We start from the raw sequence: 15,428 nt of genomic DNA on the forward strand, positions 1-15,428 counted from the left end.
AAAAAAAAAGAAAAAAATAGTTAATCAAGATAATGGAAGGTTTGCAGCAATCAAGTACATGATAAAGTGCAATGCTGTGTCCCGAGGAACAACAAATAGGATCTCCGGCCGTGTGACTTGTTTTCGACAACAAAGCTAAACCCGGCCTGGACATGACAATGATAATGGCGGCCAAGGCTAAAAAATTCTTAATGTAGTGCGTCTTTTGAACATATCAACACCTGTATGTACTGCTAGTTGTGCTCTTTTCAATCGTAGTAATCTACCCTTTCTGCTTTTTCTTTTGGTATATTGGTTGCAAATGGGAATGACCGGCCGTTGTAAGTATTGGTGCCGACCGTGCATACCTAATTAGGTAATTGACGACAATCGTATCCCGAAAAGAATAATTAGCGTCGATTGCTCCAGCCCCCATAATACATATCAGCCAGCTAACCCGGCTTTGGGTATTTTAATAATAGCAAAAAGCATCTTTAAAAATAGTATCTTGATCTTTTTTTTTTTTTTTAAAGCAAGTACATATATCAAAACTTTTTCTTCTTTTGAATCGTGTTAATGTAGCCGCCATCCCATTTGCCAACGACAGTCTCGTACTTGACTTCATCCTTTTTTTTTTCTTTTTTTTTTTTCTTTTTTTTTTCTCCTGTATTTATCCCCCATTCCTGTCATCTTATCCGTGTTCTCTAATTATAATTCTCTTCTCTCTTGTCAAAGCTACGAATCTTTCCATCTTCTTCGTTCAAGCATAAACAAAATCCCCCCAATCTGATCCTAATAACATGCGTCTTCAATACATTTTCTTCGTCCTCTTCGCCCACGGCTCCATCGCCACGAACAAAGTCGGCGGCGCCCCAACGTCGCGATATTTTGATTATATGGATTGCATGACCAAGAAGATTGACGAGCTGAGGCTTTCGGATCAGGGTCGTATGTCTCAACCGGAAATACAAGACGCCGCCCACGAATATTGCAAACATCATCTGGGAGAGGATCCGGCAGCTTCGACAGCCCCCGTGAAGACCGGCCAAGGCAGTCCACGGTCGCTCGGCAGAACACGGTCACTCGGCAGAACACGGTCGTTCGGCAGCTCACATTAAAAGAAGTGTCTTTTTTTTTAATTGGTTTTTATTTGCGTTCGATCCTTGTTCATTACAGCGGTTACGAATTATAGATATATACGGCAGTCACTGTTGATAAATAAATGTTTTTGTTGCTTGACTGAATTGGAGGCAGTGGAAAAGATGGTCGACATATTGGATCGCAAATGGCAATGACCGTCTTGGGAATTATCGCTGTGAACTTGGAAGCGGATTGGGACAATTCGACATTACGGGGCAAAAAAGAAAAAAAAAAAAAGAAAAAAAAGGAAATCTCAGATACAGTGTAAATGGAATTGATCCGAGACCTTGTAGTTTTTTGCATATGACAGACGGATCGGGCCTCATTCATTGCCAAGCGTCTACTGTTCTCGCGGGCCGGATCGCCCTTTGAGCCGTCGCGTGAAAGCTACCTCGACCTGTGTTACGTATGTGCTCGTCGTCTATCATGGCGAGAGAAAATAAAGAAAAAAAAGGAAAACAAACTCCTTCTCCAAAGGCAAATGCAGCCAAGATCCCGCGCATGATTTGGACCAACTGTGCGGAGCCGCCCTGTTTCACCCGGGGGGGGGGAGGGTGAACAAGACGACCGAGATCGACTCGGAACAAACGTTTTCTTTTTGAGGATTCATCTGCATCAACAAGGGCACAAGGGAACTCGTCACATAATCACAGCTCATTCCTTGGGGGGAAGGAAAATAAAGCCTCTCGGATCTCTGGCCCGAAACGTGGCGGCATGTCAATCTGGGAAACCGTCAAAAAAGCATTGCCTTTTCTGTCGCCAAGCTGCATCGTTTCGTCAAGGCATAATTCAGCTCGACTCGACCGTGCTGGCCGGGCTGGGAACATGATGAGAGTGGTTGGGAACCGTGCACAAACACATCACATGCCTGTCAAAGGGTCAACAGCAAGGTTTGGAGAAGTTTTTGCACTCATTTGGATTAAATACATGGGCCCATAAACAAGGACCACGGTAAAAGTAAGTGTGATGTGCAAACCCGCGATAAACAGAGCCCCGGAGGCGTCTAGTGTTTTGCCCCCGCCCCCCATCCTGTTGGAGCCATAACCTCCTGTCACTGTCACATACTACAAAACCTTGGCGATATGCGGTGAGCGACCGCCCGACGCTCAGAGCCTGTAACGGAAGCCGACCATGTTCCAGTCCGTCACGTCCTCGTAGTCCTCGGGCCGGAGCTCCACCTCGTTGACCATGCGCCCAAGATCACCCGTTCCACCTCCACCTCCACCAGCGCCGGGGGTCTTGGCGACGACGACGCCGCCGACGGCACCCGCGACGCCCGAGTCGCCCTCGAAACCCTCCTCGGCCGCGCGGCGCTTGTTGGCAGCGTCCAGGTAGAACCTCAGGGTCAGGGCCAGGCAGACGACAACGGCGTAGCACAGCATGATGGCGAGGAAGGCGGAGCTGTAGGTCGGGGCGTCGTCGGCGCGGAAGAGGTGCGGGCCCGCAATGTTGCCGGCGCAGTAGGCGACAAACAGCATGGCCGTCACCGTCATCTTCTTGGTCACGCCCCTGTAGTTGGCCTGGACGAGCGACATGGCCAGCGGCATGGCGGACGACCCCGAGGCGAGCAGGAAGTACCCCACCATGTGCGCGGCGCGGGGCGTGCTGGCGCGCGAGTAGATGATGGAGGCGCCGGCGATGCAGGGCAGCACGACGGCGACGATGAGGAGGCAGTTTGCGCGGCGGTGGCGGCCGGCCAGCCACCCGGAGCCGGCGATCCACGACGCCGCGAGCAGCGAGTATGGGATGTTGATGAGCGTCGTCTGCAGCGACGTGAAGCCAAAGGAGCGGATGACGAGGTTGGCAAAGTTTTGCGTGCCGCCGTTGGGCATCTGCGACGCCAGCTCCATGCAGAAGAAGAGCCACGTCTTGGGGTCGGCCAGGCACTCGGCGAACTGGTCCCAGCGCCAGACCGTCTTGTCCGTGCGGCCCGTGCCGGCCACTACGACCCGGTCCCGGGCGAATTCGCGCTCCTCCTTGGTCAGGAACCGCGCGCTCGAGATGCGATCGGGCAGGAAGCAGAAGATGGCAGACGCCCAGAGGAACGTCGAGCAGCCCAGTACTATGTACATCCACCGCCAGGGGCCGACGTGGTCGTCGATGTGGCCGATGCCAAAGGCTATCAGCGAGGCGAACATGCCGCCCACCGAATTGCCCGAGAACCATATTCCGGTCCGGAAGGGTATCTCGTCGCGCGTGTACCAAGTCGAGGTGAGGAACATGAAGGCCGGCGTGATGGTCGCCTCGGCGACCCCGAGGAAGAAGCGCACGGTCAGGAGGCCACCGTAGTTGGTGCATGCCGCCGTCAGCGCCACCGAAGCACCCCAGAAGAGCGTATTGGCTGTCATGTACTTGGCAACCGGGAGGCGGGCGATGAGCAGCGACGTCGGCCACGTCCACATAAAGTAGCCAAAGTAGAAGACGGACGAGACCCAGCTGTAGTCCTGGCCCTGGAGTTTGTTGTCTTCCTTGAGCCCAAAGACCGAGGCGCTCGAGAGGATGGTCTAGTGAACCATTTAATGGCATGTATGTTAGTCTGGGGCTGCGACATGTTTGCCCAACGAGTTACCGGTGATGCATGTACCTTGTCCATGAAATTGAACATGTAAGTGACGAAAAGGATCGGTATCAGATTCCTGTCAATCTTGCGAAGAACCCTGCTGGCCATGCCGTCGTCTGGCACGCTTTGTTCGCCATCGTTGTTTGCGCCTTCAGGCCGCATTTGTTGCTGCTCGATGGGCACGCTGGCTGTCATTGTGGGCAAGCATACGTTTGAGGTTTTGTCAACTCAAAGCCTGCCTGTAATTCAACCAATCTCGATGCTGAAACCTTGTTCCCACCAGCCCAACGGGCGTGGCAGGTCTTTTAACCCAATGCCTTGCCTCGGGCATGTCGCCAGCGACGATGGGGCAATTGCACATGTCCCAAAAGATAAAGGTCGAGCAAAGGTGAGGGGCGCTGATTGGAGCCGTGCTCCCTATAGGCTCGCGGATCTATCGGTGAGCCATGTTATCTCGTTCGGCCCCGATTCCCCGCTGTAACCATGGGGCTGGCTAATCCTGCCCCATCTCCGAAAGACAGACCATTATCACCAAGGCGACTCCGCGGGGCTAGAATGGTTTAGGGGTCTTTCTTTCTTTCCTGGCGCAGAGCCATGAGAAGTTTTTTTTTTTTTTTTTTTTTAAAAAAAAAAAAAAAAAAAAAAACCATTTTGACAAACATCCTCGTGACACAAGTCATTAGATTGTTTCCAAACAAATAATGTCTTAATTAACCGTACACATTATTTCTTTGCAGAAATTGCACCATATACTATCCTACTTTTGGTACTCCCAGAAAAAAGAAAATCCAAGTGCTTAGTGCTTCCGCGAAGCGCAGTTCTGCTTCTCCTTGGAGTGGCCCAGACCCAGGCAGCTCGCAATCTTGTAAAAGACGTCGATGTTGTTGTAAGTACCACCGAAAGTCTCGGCGCAGGGGCCCATGGCGTAAACCGGCACGTCGGTGAGCGAGTGCACACCCTGGGCCTCCTTGGGGGGCAGGGTGCCGTTGATGATGTAGCCGCCGGGCTGGTCGGCCGGGTTGGCGTAGAGGTCGTTGGAGGCGCGGCCCAGAGTGGTGGTCGCGGCAGCCCGAGGGCTGGTGTTGAGCTTGTAGGCCTCACGGTGGTCAGGCATGGCGCCGAATCCCGAGGCGATGCGGTAGCGGGGGTCCCAGTTGACGGGGAAGTTGGGGCCGGTGTTGTACGAGACGCCAGGGACCTCGACCTGGTACATGGACTGGCCGGAGCGCTCGTAGACGCCGACGGCGTTGCGCTTCTCGCGGTCGTTGTCCTTGGATTCGAGGTACTTGGTGTCGGCGCTGCCAAAGACGTCAAAGCCGTGCCCGTGATCGGCGCTGACCACGACCAGGGTCTCGTTGAGGATGCCCATCTTCTCCAGCTTCTCGACTGTGGCCTTGACGGTGTCGTCGAGCTCGAGAAGGTCGCCGAGGGCGCGGTCGTAGTCGAGGGAGTGCATCTGCTTGTCGATCGAGGCGGCCTCAGACATGAGGAAGAAGCCCTTCTCGCCACCGCGGGTGTGGAGCACGTCGATGGCCTTGAGCGTCATCTCCTTGAGGCCGGGCAGGTCCAAGGCGGGCTTGTCGGCGCCAGACGGGTCGTTCTTCTGTTTGCCAAGGTAGTCGGTGAAGACGTTGCGGTCGAGCCAGACGGGGAGGTTACCACGGCAGAAGATACCCAGAGCCTTCTGGTCATTGGGGATTGCCTCGAGAGCCGTCTTGTTCAGCGAGACCGTGTACCCCTTCTTGGCAAACTCGTTGTAATAGTCTTTGCCCTCGAACGAACCCGAGCCAGCGATAAACTGGTCAGCGCCACCTCCAAAGTAGGCGTCTGGGCCACCGTGGTTGGTCCAGGTGTAGTTGGTGACACCATTGAGTGCCTGGTCGATGATGGGTCCATACTGGCCGCGTTGCCTGTGTCGATGTTAGCCTGCGTGCTCGTATGATGCGTAGAGGAAGTATCAATAATTCCCTACCTAGTGTGAGCCGTAAGAGCAATCGGAGTGGCGTCCGCAATAAAGGCGGTAGAGCTACCAAAAAAAAAAAGTTAGCAAGGAGCTTTAAGACAAAGCAACACTCCAAATAGAGATAACGGCCAGTCTTACACGGCACCCCATGCGGATCCCCAAACGCGCTTCAACATCTCCACAATGGTCTCGACCTTGGGGTCGTCAAAGAAGTCGGGCGAGGAGTCAACATAGACACCCATGGCGTTGACGGTCGACTTGTGGCCAGAGTAAAGGGCAGAAGCCGAGTTGGCAGAATCGGTTATGTATGTGTCGATACTGTGCGTCATTTGGTGACCGATGACGGGGAATTTGTCGAGCTGCATTGTGCTCTGGTACTTGCCGTTGATGGACTTGTGCCCAAGCAGACGGGCAGCAGTGATCATGTTGGTGGCTGTAGCGGTGAGGAGGATGGTCAGTCGATCTGTTGTTTGATACGGTATACAGCGTCGCACTTACTCATTCCATCTCCGATAAAGAAGATGACGTTCTTGGTCTTCTTGACCTCAGCAAGAGGCCGAACGACCCAGGTAGCCTTGGTGGTCTTTCCTCCGTAGTAGGAGAGAACGACTTGGTATGTTCCCGGCTCGTACAGAGCCACGCGACGGTGGATCTTGGAGGCGACGTTGACAACAGAGGGCGTCTGGGCCTCCTCTGCAAACAAGTCCTCAAACCACTTGAAAGACCACTTTTCAATCTTGGGTTCTTCCTTGCTGAAGAACTGGGTAAGGGTCTGGGACTCTGTTCCAGATCCATCCTTGGTAATGGTCACGGTGAAGTCCTCGTCGGGAACACCGTTGTTGAATGCCTCCGATCCATTGACCGGGGCGTGAATTTCGAGACGAATATCGAAAAATTGGCCAGGGAGAAACTGTAGATTTTGTCAGTTTTGTGACAAAACCAGAACAGACTAGATGAAAAATGCAACAGATAAAGATAGATACTCACATCACTCTGGTCGGGAGGAAGAATGCATCCTAGGTCGGGACATGATCCCAGCCTCTGGAATGTTTGACCGTGGGTCGACGGCAACAGAAATGCGGCGGCTGCTGCCAACGCAAAAGAATTGCGGAAGACCATCTTGTTCCAATAAACCCCAGTGAAGGGGGACTAAACAGATTTAGTGCTATTGGAAAGCTGCAGCGCTCGAGGTAGATTTGACAGGGAGGCACCAAGCAACGGGCGACCGAGGTTTGGATGTGGCAGCGAGGGTGAGCTTCAAAAGAGGACGGATGTTACCTTGAACCAACTTGAAGGTGACGACATGTTATATAGTAGTAGCTACCGCCCATACATACATACCCTGGGTGTTATCCAAAGACGGGCCGGCCAACAATTGTGCGTCTACAGCTCCCCCACAGTTTCTGCATTAGGAAGCTCGTTGTTGATGCAAATGAAGTTCCAATAAAGGGGGGGCAAAGGTAATGACGCTGTTGGTCGTATCCATGAGGCTGACTGGCTGCAGGATCAACAAGCGACAGGGCAAGAGGTTGCCGGCTTTGGTACTGTGGTAGAGCGACTGGTTGCATCCGCACTCCACTGCTGCACTGCACGTGGATGCTTGACGGCGCCGATACAACGGAATGCCGAGAAAAGTAGGAGATTGGTCAATGGATCACGATCCTAGGCAAACATGGCAAAATGACATGGTTAAGATGTGAGATGCTTGTTGTCCCAATGGCTGGCGCACGTGCGAGGGCACTGTTGCCATTTGGCATCGGGAATCAGATCGTGGTAGCTCCCAGCTGAGCGTAGCCAAGCTACCTCCTTACTAGCCGAGTTGGGCGGGCTCTCCGGGACAATCTCAGATTCTCGTGCGATATTCTCAAAGTTAGATTTGTAGTATCCTTGTACTGTTCGGCCAAGACATTGAAGCGATTCGAGTGTCGTTGGTGAGGAATCCATAAGAGCCAAGTCTCTATGCACGTGCTTCGTCATGGTCTCCGATTCGTCCGTTGCTCTCGGTGTATTGGTTACTTACGTCCTGGCTACTGGTGGTGGGTCTGCTGCTGCCTACCTCTCATCAAGCTGATTAGGGCTAATCGTAAAACGCCTTTGCACCGAGCTTAATCCCGTATTGTTATTTTGTTCATTCTTCCTGTTATGTACTCATGGAAGCACTTACCCCAGGACCGATCGACTCCTCGACTGTTATGACAAATCCCAACCCCCCTGCTAACCTTGAAAGATAAAGTTTTCAAAAGGGTTGTGGAACCTACAGCTACTTGGCCCTAACCCTCCTATAAACAAGGTTCAAATCTAAGCAAAGATGATGTCTATGGCCATACTCCTCCGATTTGGAATTGCTTTTGGAAGTGCATACCTTGCTTGCCTTGAATATTTACGTAATCGGTATACAACAGGCTGGCACATATGGTAAGTACTGCACTATATTTCTTTTTTTTTTTTTTTTTTTTTTTTTTTTTGTACTACACTAGGTTGCTGCCTTCCCTATCGACCATCGGCAGGTACGAATGTAGACATATGCAGTCAACAGATTCCTGTGTTTGCCATGTTTACCAGTTCCGGAGAATAGTACACATTCAAGCCGTTGAACTCAAAAGAAATCTTTCTCTTTCATACGCTCAGTTGGATTTCGAAAAGAAAATAAACATTCGATCTCTGTACCCCATCCACTAAACTGTTTCGTTGTATCTGCATTGCCGTCAATACGAAGACTAGTAACGCATGAATTTCCGCCTGAAATCGTCTACCGCCCGTTCATGCCGACGATGATACATGCATACTCAATTATATACATAAAGACTCCGGAATTGGTCGTCATAGACTGCTTAGAATCCGATGAGTCCTGGTGCCGGTCGTTATAAAACGGCATTCGTAAGCATGCTCCAGCCCATACCGCCACATATTGAGACCATTCCATGAATAGACTGAGAGGAGGCCAAGAAGGAACAAATTTGGAAGGGGACATGGAGCAGACATATGTTATGAACCGGTCATTACAAACACAAGGGTGAGCCAACCCCTGTACGTCCATCCATTGAAACTATTCCAGGAACTGACTGGGAAGAAGCGGAAGAATCAAGGGCCAAAGATCAACCAACTAAAGGAAGTGACTGCGCAAAACCCAAGAAAAGCGCCAAGTCCGGAATCTCCAACGTCCCCCAAGCACCCAGGGGCAGATGCAGTGTGAAAAGGAAGAAAATCTTCATGTCAAAGCCTGGCAATGATTGCCGTTCATCCCATCACAAGCACACTTTTATATGTCAAGATGTGCTGATATCAGTCATCGTTCGTTTCCACCTCCCCAGTCAATATCGGGGGATCTGCCTATCCTCAAGAAGGTCTATTCTCTAGACCATGCGCCAGGGTCCCAGGCTTGGGACAAGGTGAAGCTGTTATACAGGTTATATATATTTCTTCCAACCTTATGTCAAGCCGGGTTGTTAATTGATGACTGCCTTTTTCCTATTAATGCAATTTACAGGATCGCCTGTTTAGGGTAAATAAGATCTCCCAAGACGGGCATGTATGTGCTAGGAATCCTGCGTATGGTAGAGAATATATTTAGAAGTCGTTTGTCAGGCATGAGACGCCAGTTGTGTTTATATGTATGGAACACCTGCAAACAGGCAAATATTATATAGTAATAATCGCCCAGGGGCCTCTTCCCCAGCTACATCACCATCCGATCATAACATGAACAGCCGTTTGTATCAAAATGTACGCCTTACCCTAAATACAATAGAACGGTACCCGCCCGCCTAACAGCAGGAATACTGATCCCGCGAACGCCGAACAACGAAACGGATGGTATTAGAGTCGCAGCTTACATGGCCTCTACGATGATCTACTGTACCTCCACCTTAGTCCACAGATTACTGAGATACAACATATATGTCTTTAAACACTCGCAATCTTTCCTGTTCCCAGATGTTGATATATTTTCAGTGGAGAGAGACTGGGCAGGCATAGGCCGCCGATTTTGTATCGAGAATGGAATCTCTGCGTGTATTAAGAACCAGTCTTCTCGTGCTGCTCTTGCAGCTCGTTTGGGGGCTCCAAATTGGCTGCACTCTTTGTATCCACTATGGCCGTAGTGCCTCGTTCAGGTGCATACTTTAAAAGCACGCGTATACCAAGAATTGGCGGGTGATCTCTCGCTATACAGAGGCATGAAATGGGGGCTACCGGCGTGTAGTATTCGAATAAGCTGTTAGTTATAATATTGCGACCTGCCTGGTTCTGCTCGAGATTCTCCATACGTTTCTCGAGGTTGTGAGTTGTGGGTTCAATACCCCGGGACCCTGGATGTCGACATAGCGCATAGCCGACTTGTCGCTCTTCGTGGTTTGTTTTTCACTAGAGTTGGGGGGGGGGGGGGTGGCAAGTCCGGCCCAGTGGTTGCTCAGTTGTAACTCGCAAAATGTCGCCGTGGCACACCATTGGCAACCGCGTCTATCAAGGGATTCTGTTTCTCACGATTCCTAAATACTCACATCATATTTCCAGCTCAATCAGGCGGTTGGGTCAAACTGAAATATGCCTTGCCGAACGATACAGAGTTGCGAATCATTAGGATCGTACAATAATTCAAATGATCCAGACAGGGATGGGATCATTTGGATCTCGGAATGATCCCAATAATTACACTTGGAACATTAGTTTATATAAGACCACACTTGTTGACATGCAGACAGATTTACTTGTTGGATTGCTTAGCAGCAACCAAACTCTAGCTAACCTCAATGCTCACTTGAAGCCGCTTATAAAATCACACCCAGTCATTGAGAAACCCCGTGCTCAGTTGCTTCAACCCATCGTACACCTCCCCTTGGGAACAGGTTACCCGATACCTTGATCGTGACGCCAGGCTGCCTAAACAAAAACCGCAGTGGTTTGTTATTATATTGGGGTTATTAAGGCATACTAACGTATATGTGCAGCCTAAATTGTTAGTAGGAAAGTAATATACTCATGTGTCAAGCACTATTTGAGCTAAATATTGTGGCAAAATTTGCATAGTGTTCCTAACGCTGATTTGGAGCTTCGAATCATACAACGCCAAGATCTTCACAGCTTACCAACGGCCTTGAGCCCCCTCTCGCCATCGACAAGGACACACCAGCCCTCGCCGCCTCTCCCACCATCCCCGGCAACCACGGCCTGAAACGCACCTTCCTCCCGTGCAAAACGTATGACCTCGTCGTCAAAAGTGCCCGGTTGAAGCCACACGGCGGGGACGCCCAGCTCGCGCGCCTCCCGCAGCACCTTGAGCGTGGCGGCGGGCGGGGTGATGATGGACACGGACGTCTCCTTGGGCTTGGGAAGCGCGGCCAGGTTCGGCACAGTGGCGTGCGACTTCCCCAGGGCATCGACAGTCGGCGAAGTCGGGTTGACCGGCGTTGCGGGGATGTTGTGGTTCAGATACCACGCAAAGACTACTCATTTAATGCGCGGACGCGCGCGCGCGCGCTGCGGTCAATCTTGGGATTCAGGGTAGGTTGATAATCAGGTGACAGTATGCTATTCATCTGCTTTTGTTTGATGCGCACTTGCGCGAGGCAATGATGATACATTTTGGTTTTATAAGAAGTTTAACACGAAACGATGCCGAATTGAAAATAGATCTCACTCTTGTGCCCATACTTGGCCGGGTTTGACGAGGCGCCTACTACGGCAAACAATGGGGACTGGAAGAAGGTCCTGACTGCAACTTCGGTGGTCATGTTGGGCGTAAAAGCTTGATATGATATGTAAATTCAGCTGGGCTTGGTTTGATAACGTTGGGCCAATTTCGATCACAGTTGACGGCCTCAAAACTTGGTCGATATCGTCGTGGCATCAATTCGTTTGGTGATCAGAGGTAAATGGCATCAATTCACGTGACCTATCTTTGGAGATCTGATGGCATTCTAAAGCGGGGGTCACTCAGCAACCTTTTGTCTCCCTCGTTCCTCACCTGGTTAACCACTCTGCCTTCAGGTTTGATCGCAACATAACGCTGCAAAAAGCTGTGTAAACGAGCAACATGTATTATTCCCTTTGATACATTCCAGGCCGGTTAGCGACTACACAAAAAGCGTCTACTCTCCCGCCCACAAGCACATGTGACAGTTGAAACCGGTTCAGCTGAAGTCTGACTCCCTCAGTCGAGGTGGGAACCGGGCCAATGGCCGAGGCATCTTAAATTGCCCAATCCGGCATAGAATTAAAGATACAACGAACCAACAACTGGGGTGCCCACCCCTCCCGCACGACCGAGCGTCGCACATGCTTCAGCGGCAACCACCGGCATGATATGACGCAGGTCAAGGCTTTCACATGCCGTCAATCGCATGTCATGTCCCCTTTTTCTTAGCGGCAGTTTCGACAGTATTCCCCAAGGCAGGTAGTGCCCTGTGTTTACCCCTCGCTTCAGCCCAGTTTGCTATTGTGTCGAATTAATCACGCCTAGGACAGCGCTCAATTCCTGGCTGGAGAAAATTCGGTCATCCGGGGTTCGCTCCAACTAACTTTTTTTTTTCTTTTGAATACTGCAGTTGCTATTGATGGATGAAATGCTTCGGTGGTACCTGAAATGCATTGTAAGCCAGATGGTAAATGCACGCACGCCTGGTCTTCGGCAGCTAGGGACGATGGTTTGTTTTGTCCCTTGAGCCGAACAAACGAATTGGAGTTCGCGCCACACTCCGCGGCAACCCGGTCCAGCCGACACGCGAGTGCAAAATGCTTGCCCCATTTTTGGCTTCCCCGAGAATACCCCAGATCTTTGGGCCAAGAAAGCCATTAAGTAGCCCAACACCTAAAGAGCATGCGCCCGAAGGCGACGTTAGGTTTTCCCCACACGCACACTCTAACCTAACAAGGTCTGACTGGCAACCGGCCGCTACGGTTGCTGACCAGCCGAACGGCTCCGCGACCTCGTGTCATTAGCTTGAATTGTAGGCCCAGACTTGAAAGGCTGATCTGAAAAGGGAGAAGGCCAATGCCGCTGGCCCGATGTCTTCCGACGATCTCAGCAAGGTTGCTGCCGGCCGAGACTCTTGGTCAAGGTATAAGCTCCCTCCCTGGTCACGTTCACAAGCTGGCTGAGCATAATGCCTACGTTTTGACGTCGGCCCAAGTCTGACTCCTTCCAAACTTCTTCTTCCCATTGACTTTTCTTTCACCCTCTTGATCAGCCAAGACGAATCTTGGACAGATTTCATTATTCTCTCTTCCTTTTCATTATTCCAGTTCTCCCTTCCCACGCGCACCGCCGTGATTCCGCCTATATTTTCCTCAGCATCACGTACGTTGCCGTAAGAACCATACCTCCAAGATGGCTTCCAAAAACATGGTGAATCCTGCTGTCGAACCCAGCATGGAAGACGACCTGTTTGCCAGAGAGGTGGCCGAGGTCAAGCGGTGGTGGAGTGATCCCCGTTGGAGGTACACCAAGCGGCCATTCACTGCCGAACAAATCGTATCCAAGCGGGGCAACCTGAAGATTGAGTATCCAAGCAATACACAGTCTAAGAAGCTGTGGAAGATCCTCGAAGGCCGCTTCCAAGTAAGCGACCCATCTTCGATACAAGACCACGCCCCATCTGGACGACATTGGTCAGTCAATGGCTAACAAAAGTTCCCCTCTTTTTCAGAAGCGCGATGCCAGTTACACCTATGGCTGCTTGGAGCCGACTATGGTGACCCAGATGGCCAAATACCTAGACACTGTCTATGTTTCCGGCTGGCAGTCATCCTCTACAGCTTCATCCTCGGACGAGCCGGGCCCGGATTTGGCAGACTATCCCTACGTAAGCTATCCATTCCGTTCCAGAGCGTGAGTGAGTTGACAGCGCTGACAAAGCTCCTCCGCCCAGACCACCGTCCCGAACAAAGTTTCTCACTTGTTCATGGCGCAACTGTTCCACGACCGGAAACAGCGCCATGAGCGTCTCTCGGCGCCCAAGTCGGAGCGATCCAAACTTCAAAACATCGACTACCTGCGACCCATTATTGCTGACGCCGATACTGGCCATGGAGGTTTGACAGCGGTGATGAAGTTGACGAAACTCTTCGTCGAGAAGGGAGCAGCCGGTATCCACATCGAGGACCAGGCTCCCGGTACAAAGAAGTGCGGACACATGGCGGGCAAGGTCCTCGTACCCATCAGCGAGCACATCAACCGCTTGGTTGCCATTCGGGCGCAGGCCGACATTATGGGTGAGTTTTTCTCTTGCAATGAGACGACCGAAACATCTGCCATAAAAGTCATAACAAAGGTCACTAACCAACCTGGACTCAGGTGTCGACCTCCTCGCAATTGCCCGTACCGATGCCGAAGCTGCCACGCTGATCACGACCAGCATCGACCCCCGCGACCACGCCTTCATCCTCGGATGCACAAACCCGAGCCTGCAGCCACTTGCCGACCTCATGAACACTGCAGAGCAGTCTGGAAAGACTGGCGATCAGTTGCAAGCCATCGAGGACGAGTGGCTGGCAAAGGCCAACCTGAAGCGCTTCGACGACGCGGTTGTCGACATGATCAACTCTTCCTCGTCGATTCGCAACCCGAAGGATGTTGCTGCGAAATATCTGCAGGCCGCCAAGGGCAAGAGCAACCGGGAAGCCAGAGCCATTGCAAGCAGCTTGGGCGTTCCCGAAATCTTTTTCGACTGGGACTCGCCTCGCACGCGAGAGGGATACTTCCGCATCAAGGGTGGCTGTGACTGCGCCATCAACCGTGCCATCGCCTATGCGCCATATGCCGATGCTATCTGGATGGAGAGCAAGCTGCCTGACTACAAGCAGGCGAAGGAGTTTGCCGAGGGCGTGCACGCTGTGTACCCCGAGCAAAAGTGAGTACCACATAGACCGCCAATTGGCTAGAGTCTCATTCATGCCTTGTCACGACACACGCTCACAAATTACTATTACCTCATCAGGCTTGCATACAACCTCTCACCTTCCTTCAACTGGAAGACGGCAATGCCAAGAGACGAGCAGGAGACGTACATCCGACGCCTGGCGGCTCTGGGCTACTGCTGGCAGTTCATTACCCTGGCGGGTCTGCACACGACAGCGCTCATCAGCGACCGCTTCGCGCGGGCGTACTCCGAGGTCGGCATGAGAGCGTATGGCGAGCTTGTGCAGGAACCAGAGATGGAACTGGGCGTCGACGTCGTCAAGCACCAAAAGTGGAGTGGCGCGACTTATGTCGACGAGCTGCAGAAGATGGTGACGGGTGGCGTGAGCAGCACTGCCGCCATGGGCAAGGGAGTGACAGAAGACCAATTCCACTGAGGGGATTTGTTGGTCTGTTCGTAAGATGTGAGCTGTTTTGATGTTTTGATGAGAACGACAGTCGAATTTCGTGTAGGCAGGAATCTTCCCATCGAAATAGGGTATATAGTGATGGTGGATTTGAGTACCACTTAGCAAAGGCGTAAAGAATTGCTTCTCTGCCCGCCGCTTCTGAAATAGCAATGGCCGCCATTACCTGGACAACGAAAACCTAAAAATTGAAACTTGACAGCTTGCGCCATACCCATTCGTCGCCCCGTTCGTGTTTTGTGGAGCGACCCACCCTCGTCGCGTCAAGCGAGCTCCAAATCGTTCAGCTCTTTCCAGAGAGCTCCAAGGTCGCGTGAGGTAAAGCTCCGACGCCACTTCTGCCAATTAAACCCCCATCTAGCTTCGACATCATTCGTTCTCTTTTCCTGCCAGGCCAATCTTCAGTCAATTCATCTTTTTATCGCAGTTAAACTATTACAAGAATTAAAACCTTTGCCGTGTATC

The 15,428-nt window shown here is 51.6% G+C and overlaps 5 protein-coding genes across 5 annotated transcripts; 2 read left to right on the plus strand and 3 right to left on the minus strand.

Moving 5' to 3' along the window:
• Positions 1-779: 779 nt before the first annotated feature.
• PpBr36_03261 (uncharacterized protein) lies at positions 780-1,097 on the plus strand (the record flags this gene model as incomplete). Its single annotated transcript, XM_029890434.1, has 1 exon — positions 780-1,097. One exon carries the CDS (start codon positions 780-782, stop codon positions 1,095-1,097), a length of 318 nt encoding a protein of 105 aa, XP_029753899.1.
• A 1,128-nt stretch (positions 1,098-2,225) lies between these two features.
• PpBr36_03262 (uncharacterized protein) lies at positions 2,226-3,874 on the minus strand (the record flags this gene model as incomplete). The annotated part of the gene is made up of 2 exons (XM_029890435.1): positions 2,226-3,623; positions 3,704-3,874. The coding sequence occupies 2 exons, from the start codon at positions 3,872-3,874 to the stop codon at positions 2,226-2,228; spliced, it is 1,569 nt and encodes a 522-aa protein (XP_029753898.1).
• A 601-nt stretch (positions 3,875-4,475) lies between these two features.
• PpBr36_03263 (uncharacterized protein) lies at positions 4,476-6,761 on the minus strand (the record flags this gene model as incomplete). Its single annotated transcript, XM_029890436.1, has 5 exons — positions 4,476-5,589; positions 5,652-5,705; positions 5,781-6,075; positions 6,141-6,552; positions 6,630-6,761. The coding sequence occupies 5 exons, from the start codon at positions 6,759-6,761 to the stop codon at positions 4,476-4,478; spliced, it is 2,007 nt and encodes a 668-aa protein (XP_029753897.1).
• Positions 6,762-10,715: 3,954 nt separating this feature from the next.
• PpBr36_03264 (uncharacterized protein) lies at positions 10,716-11,487 on the minus strand (the record flags this gene model as incomplete). Its single annotated transcript, XM_029890437.1, has 3 exons — positions 10,716-11,083; positions 11,278-11,385; positions 11,448-11,487. The coding sequence occupies 3 exons, from the start codon at positions 11,485-11,487 to the stop codon at positions 10,716-10,718; spliced, it is 516 nt and encodes a 171-aa protein (XP_029753896.1).
• Positions 11,488-12,966: 1,479 nt separating this feature from the next.
• PpBr36_03265 (uncharacterized protein) lies at positions 12,967-14,933 on the plus strand (the record flags this gene model as incomplete). Its single annotated transcript, XM_029890438.1, has 5 exons — positions 12,967-13,197; positions 13,286-13,441; positions 13,508-13,850; positions 13,933-14,488; positions 14,576-14,933. The coding sequence occupies 5 exons, from the start codon at positions 12,967-12,969 to the stop codon at positions 14,931-14,933; spliced, it is 1,644 nt and encodes a 547-aa protein (XP_029753895.1).
• Positions 14,934-15,428: the final 495 nt, after the last annotated feature.

Source organism: Pyricularia pennisetigena, chromosome 3 (assembly GCF_004337985.1).
Source record: "Pyricularia pennisetigena strain Br36 chromosome 3, whole genome shotgun sequence".
NCBI lineage: Eukaryota > Fungi > Ascomycota > Sordariomycetes > Magnaporthales > Pyriculariaceae > Pyricularia > Pyricularia pennisetigena.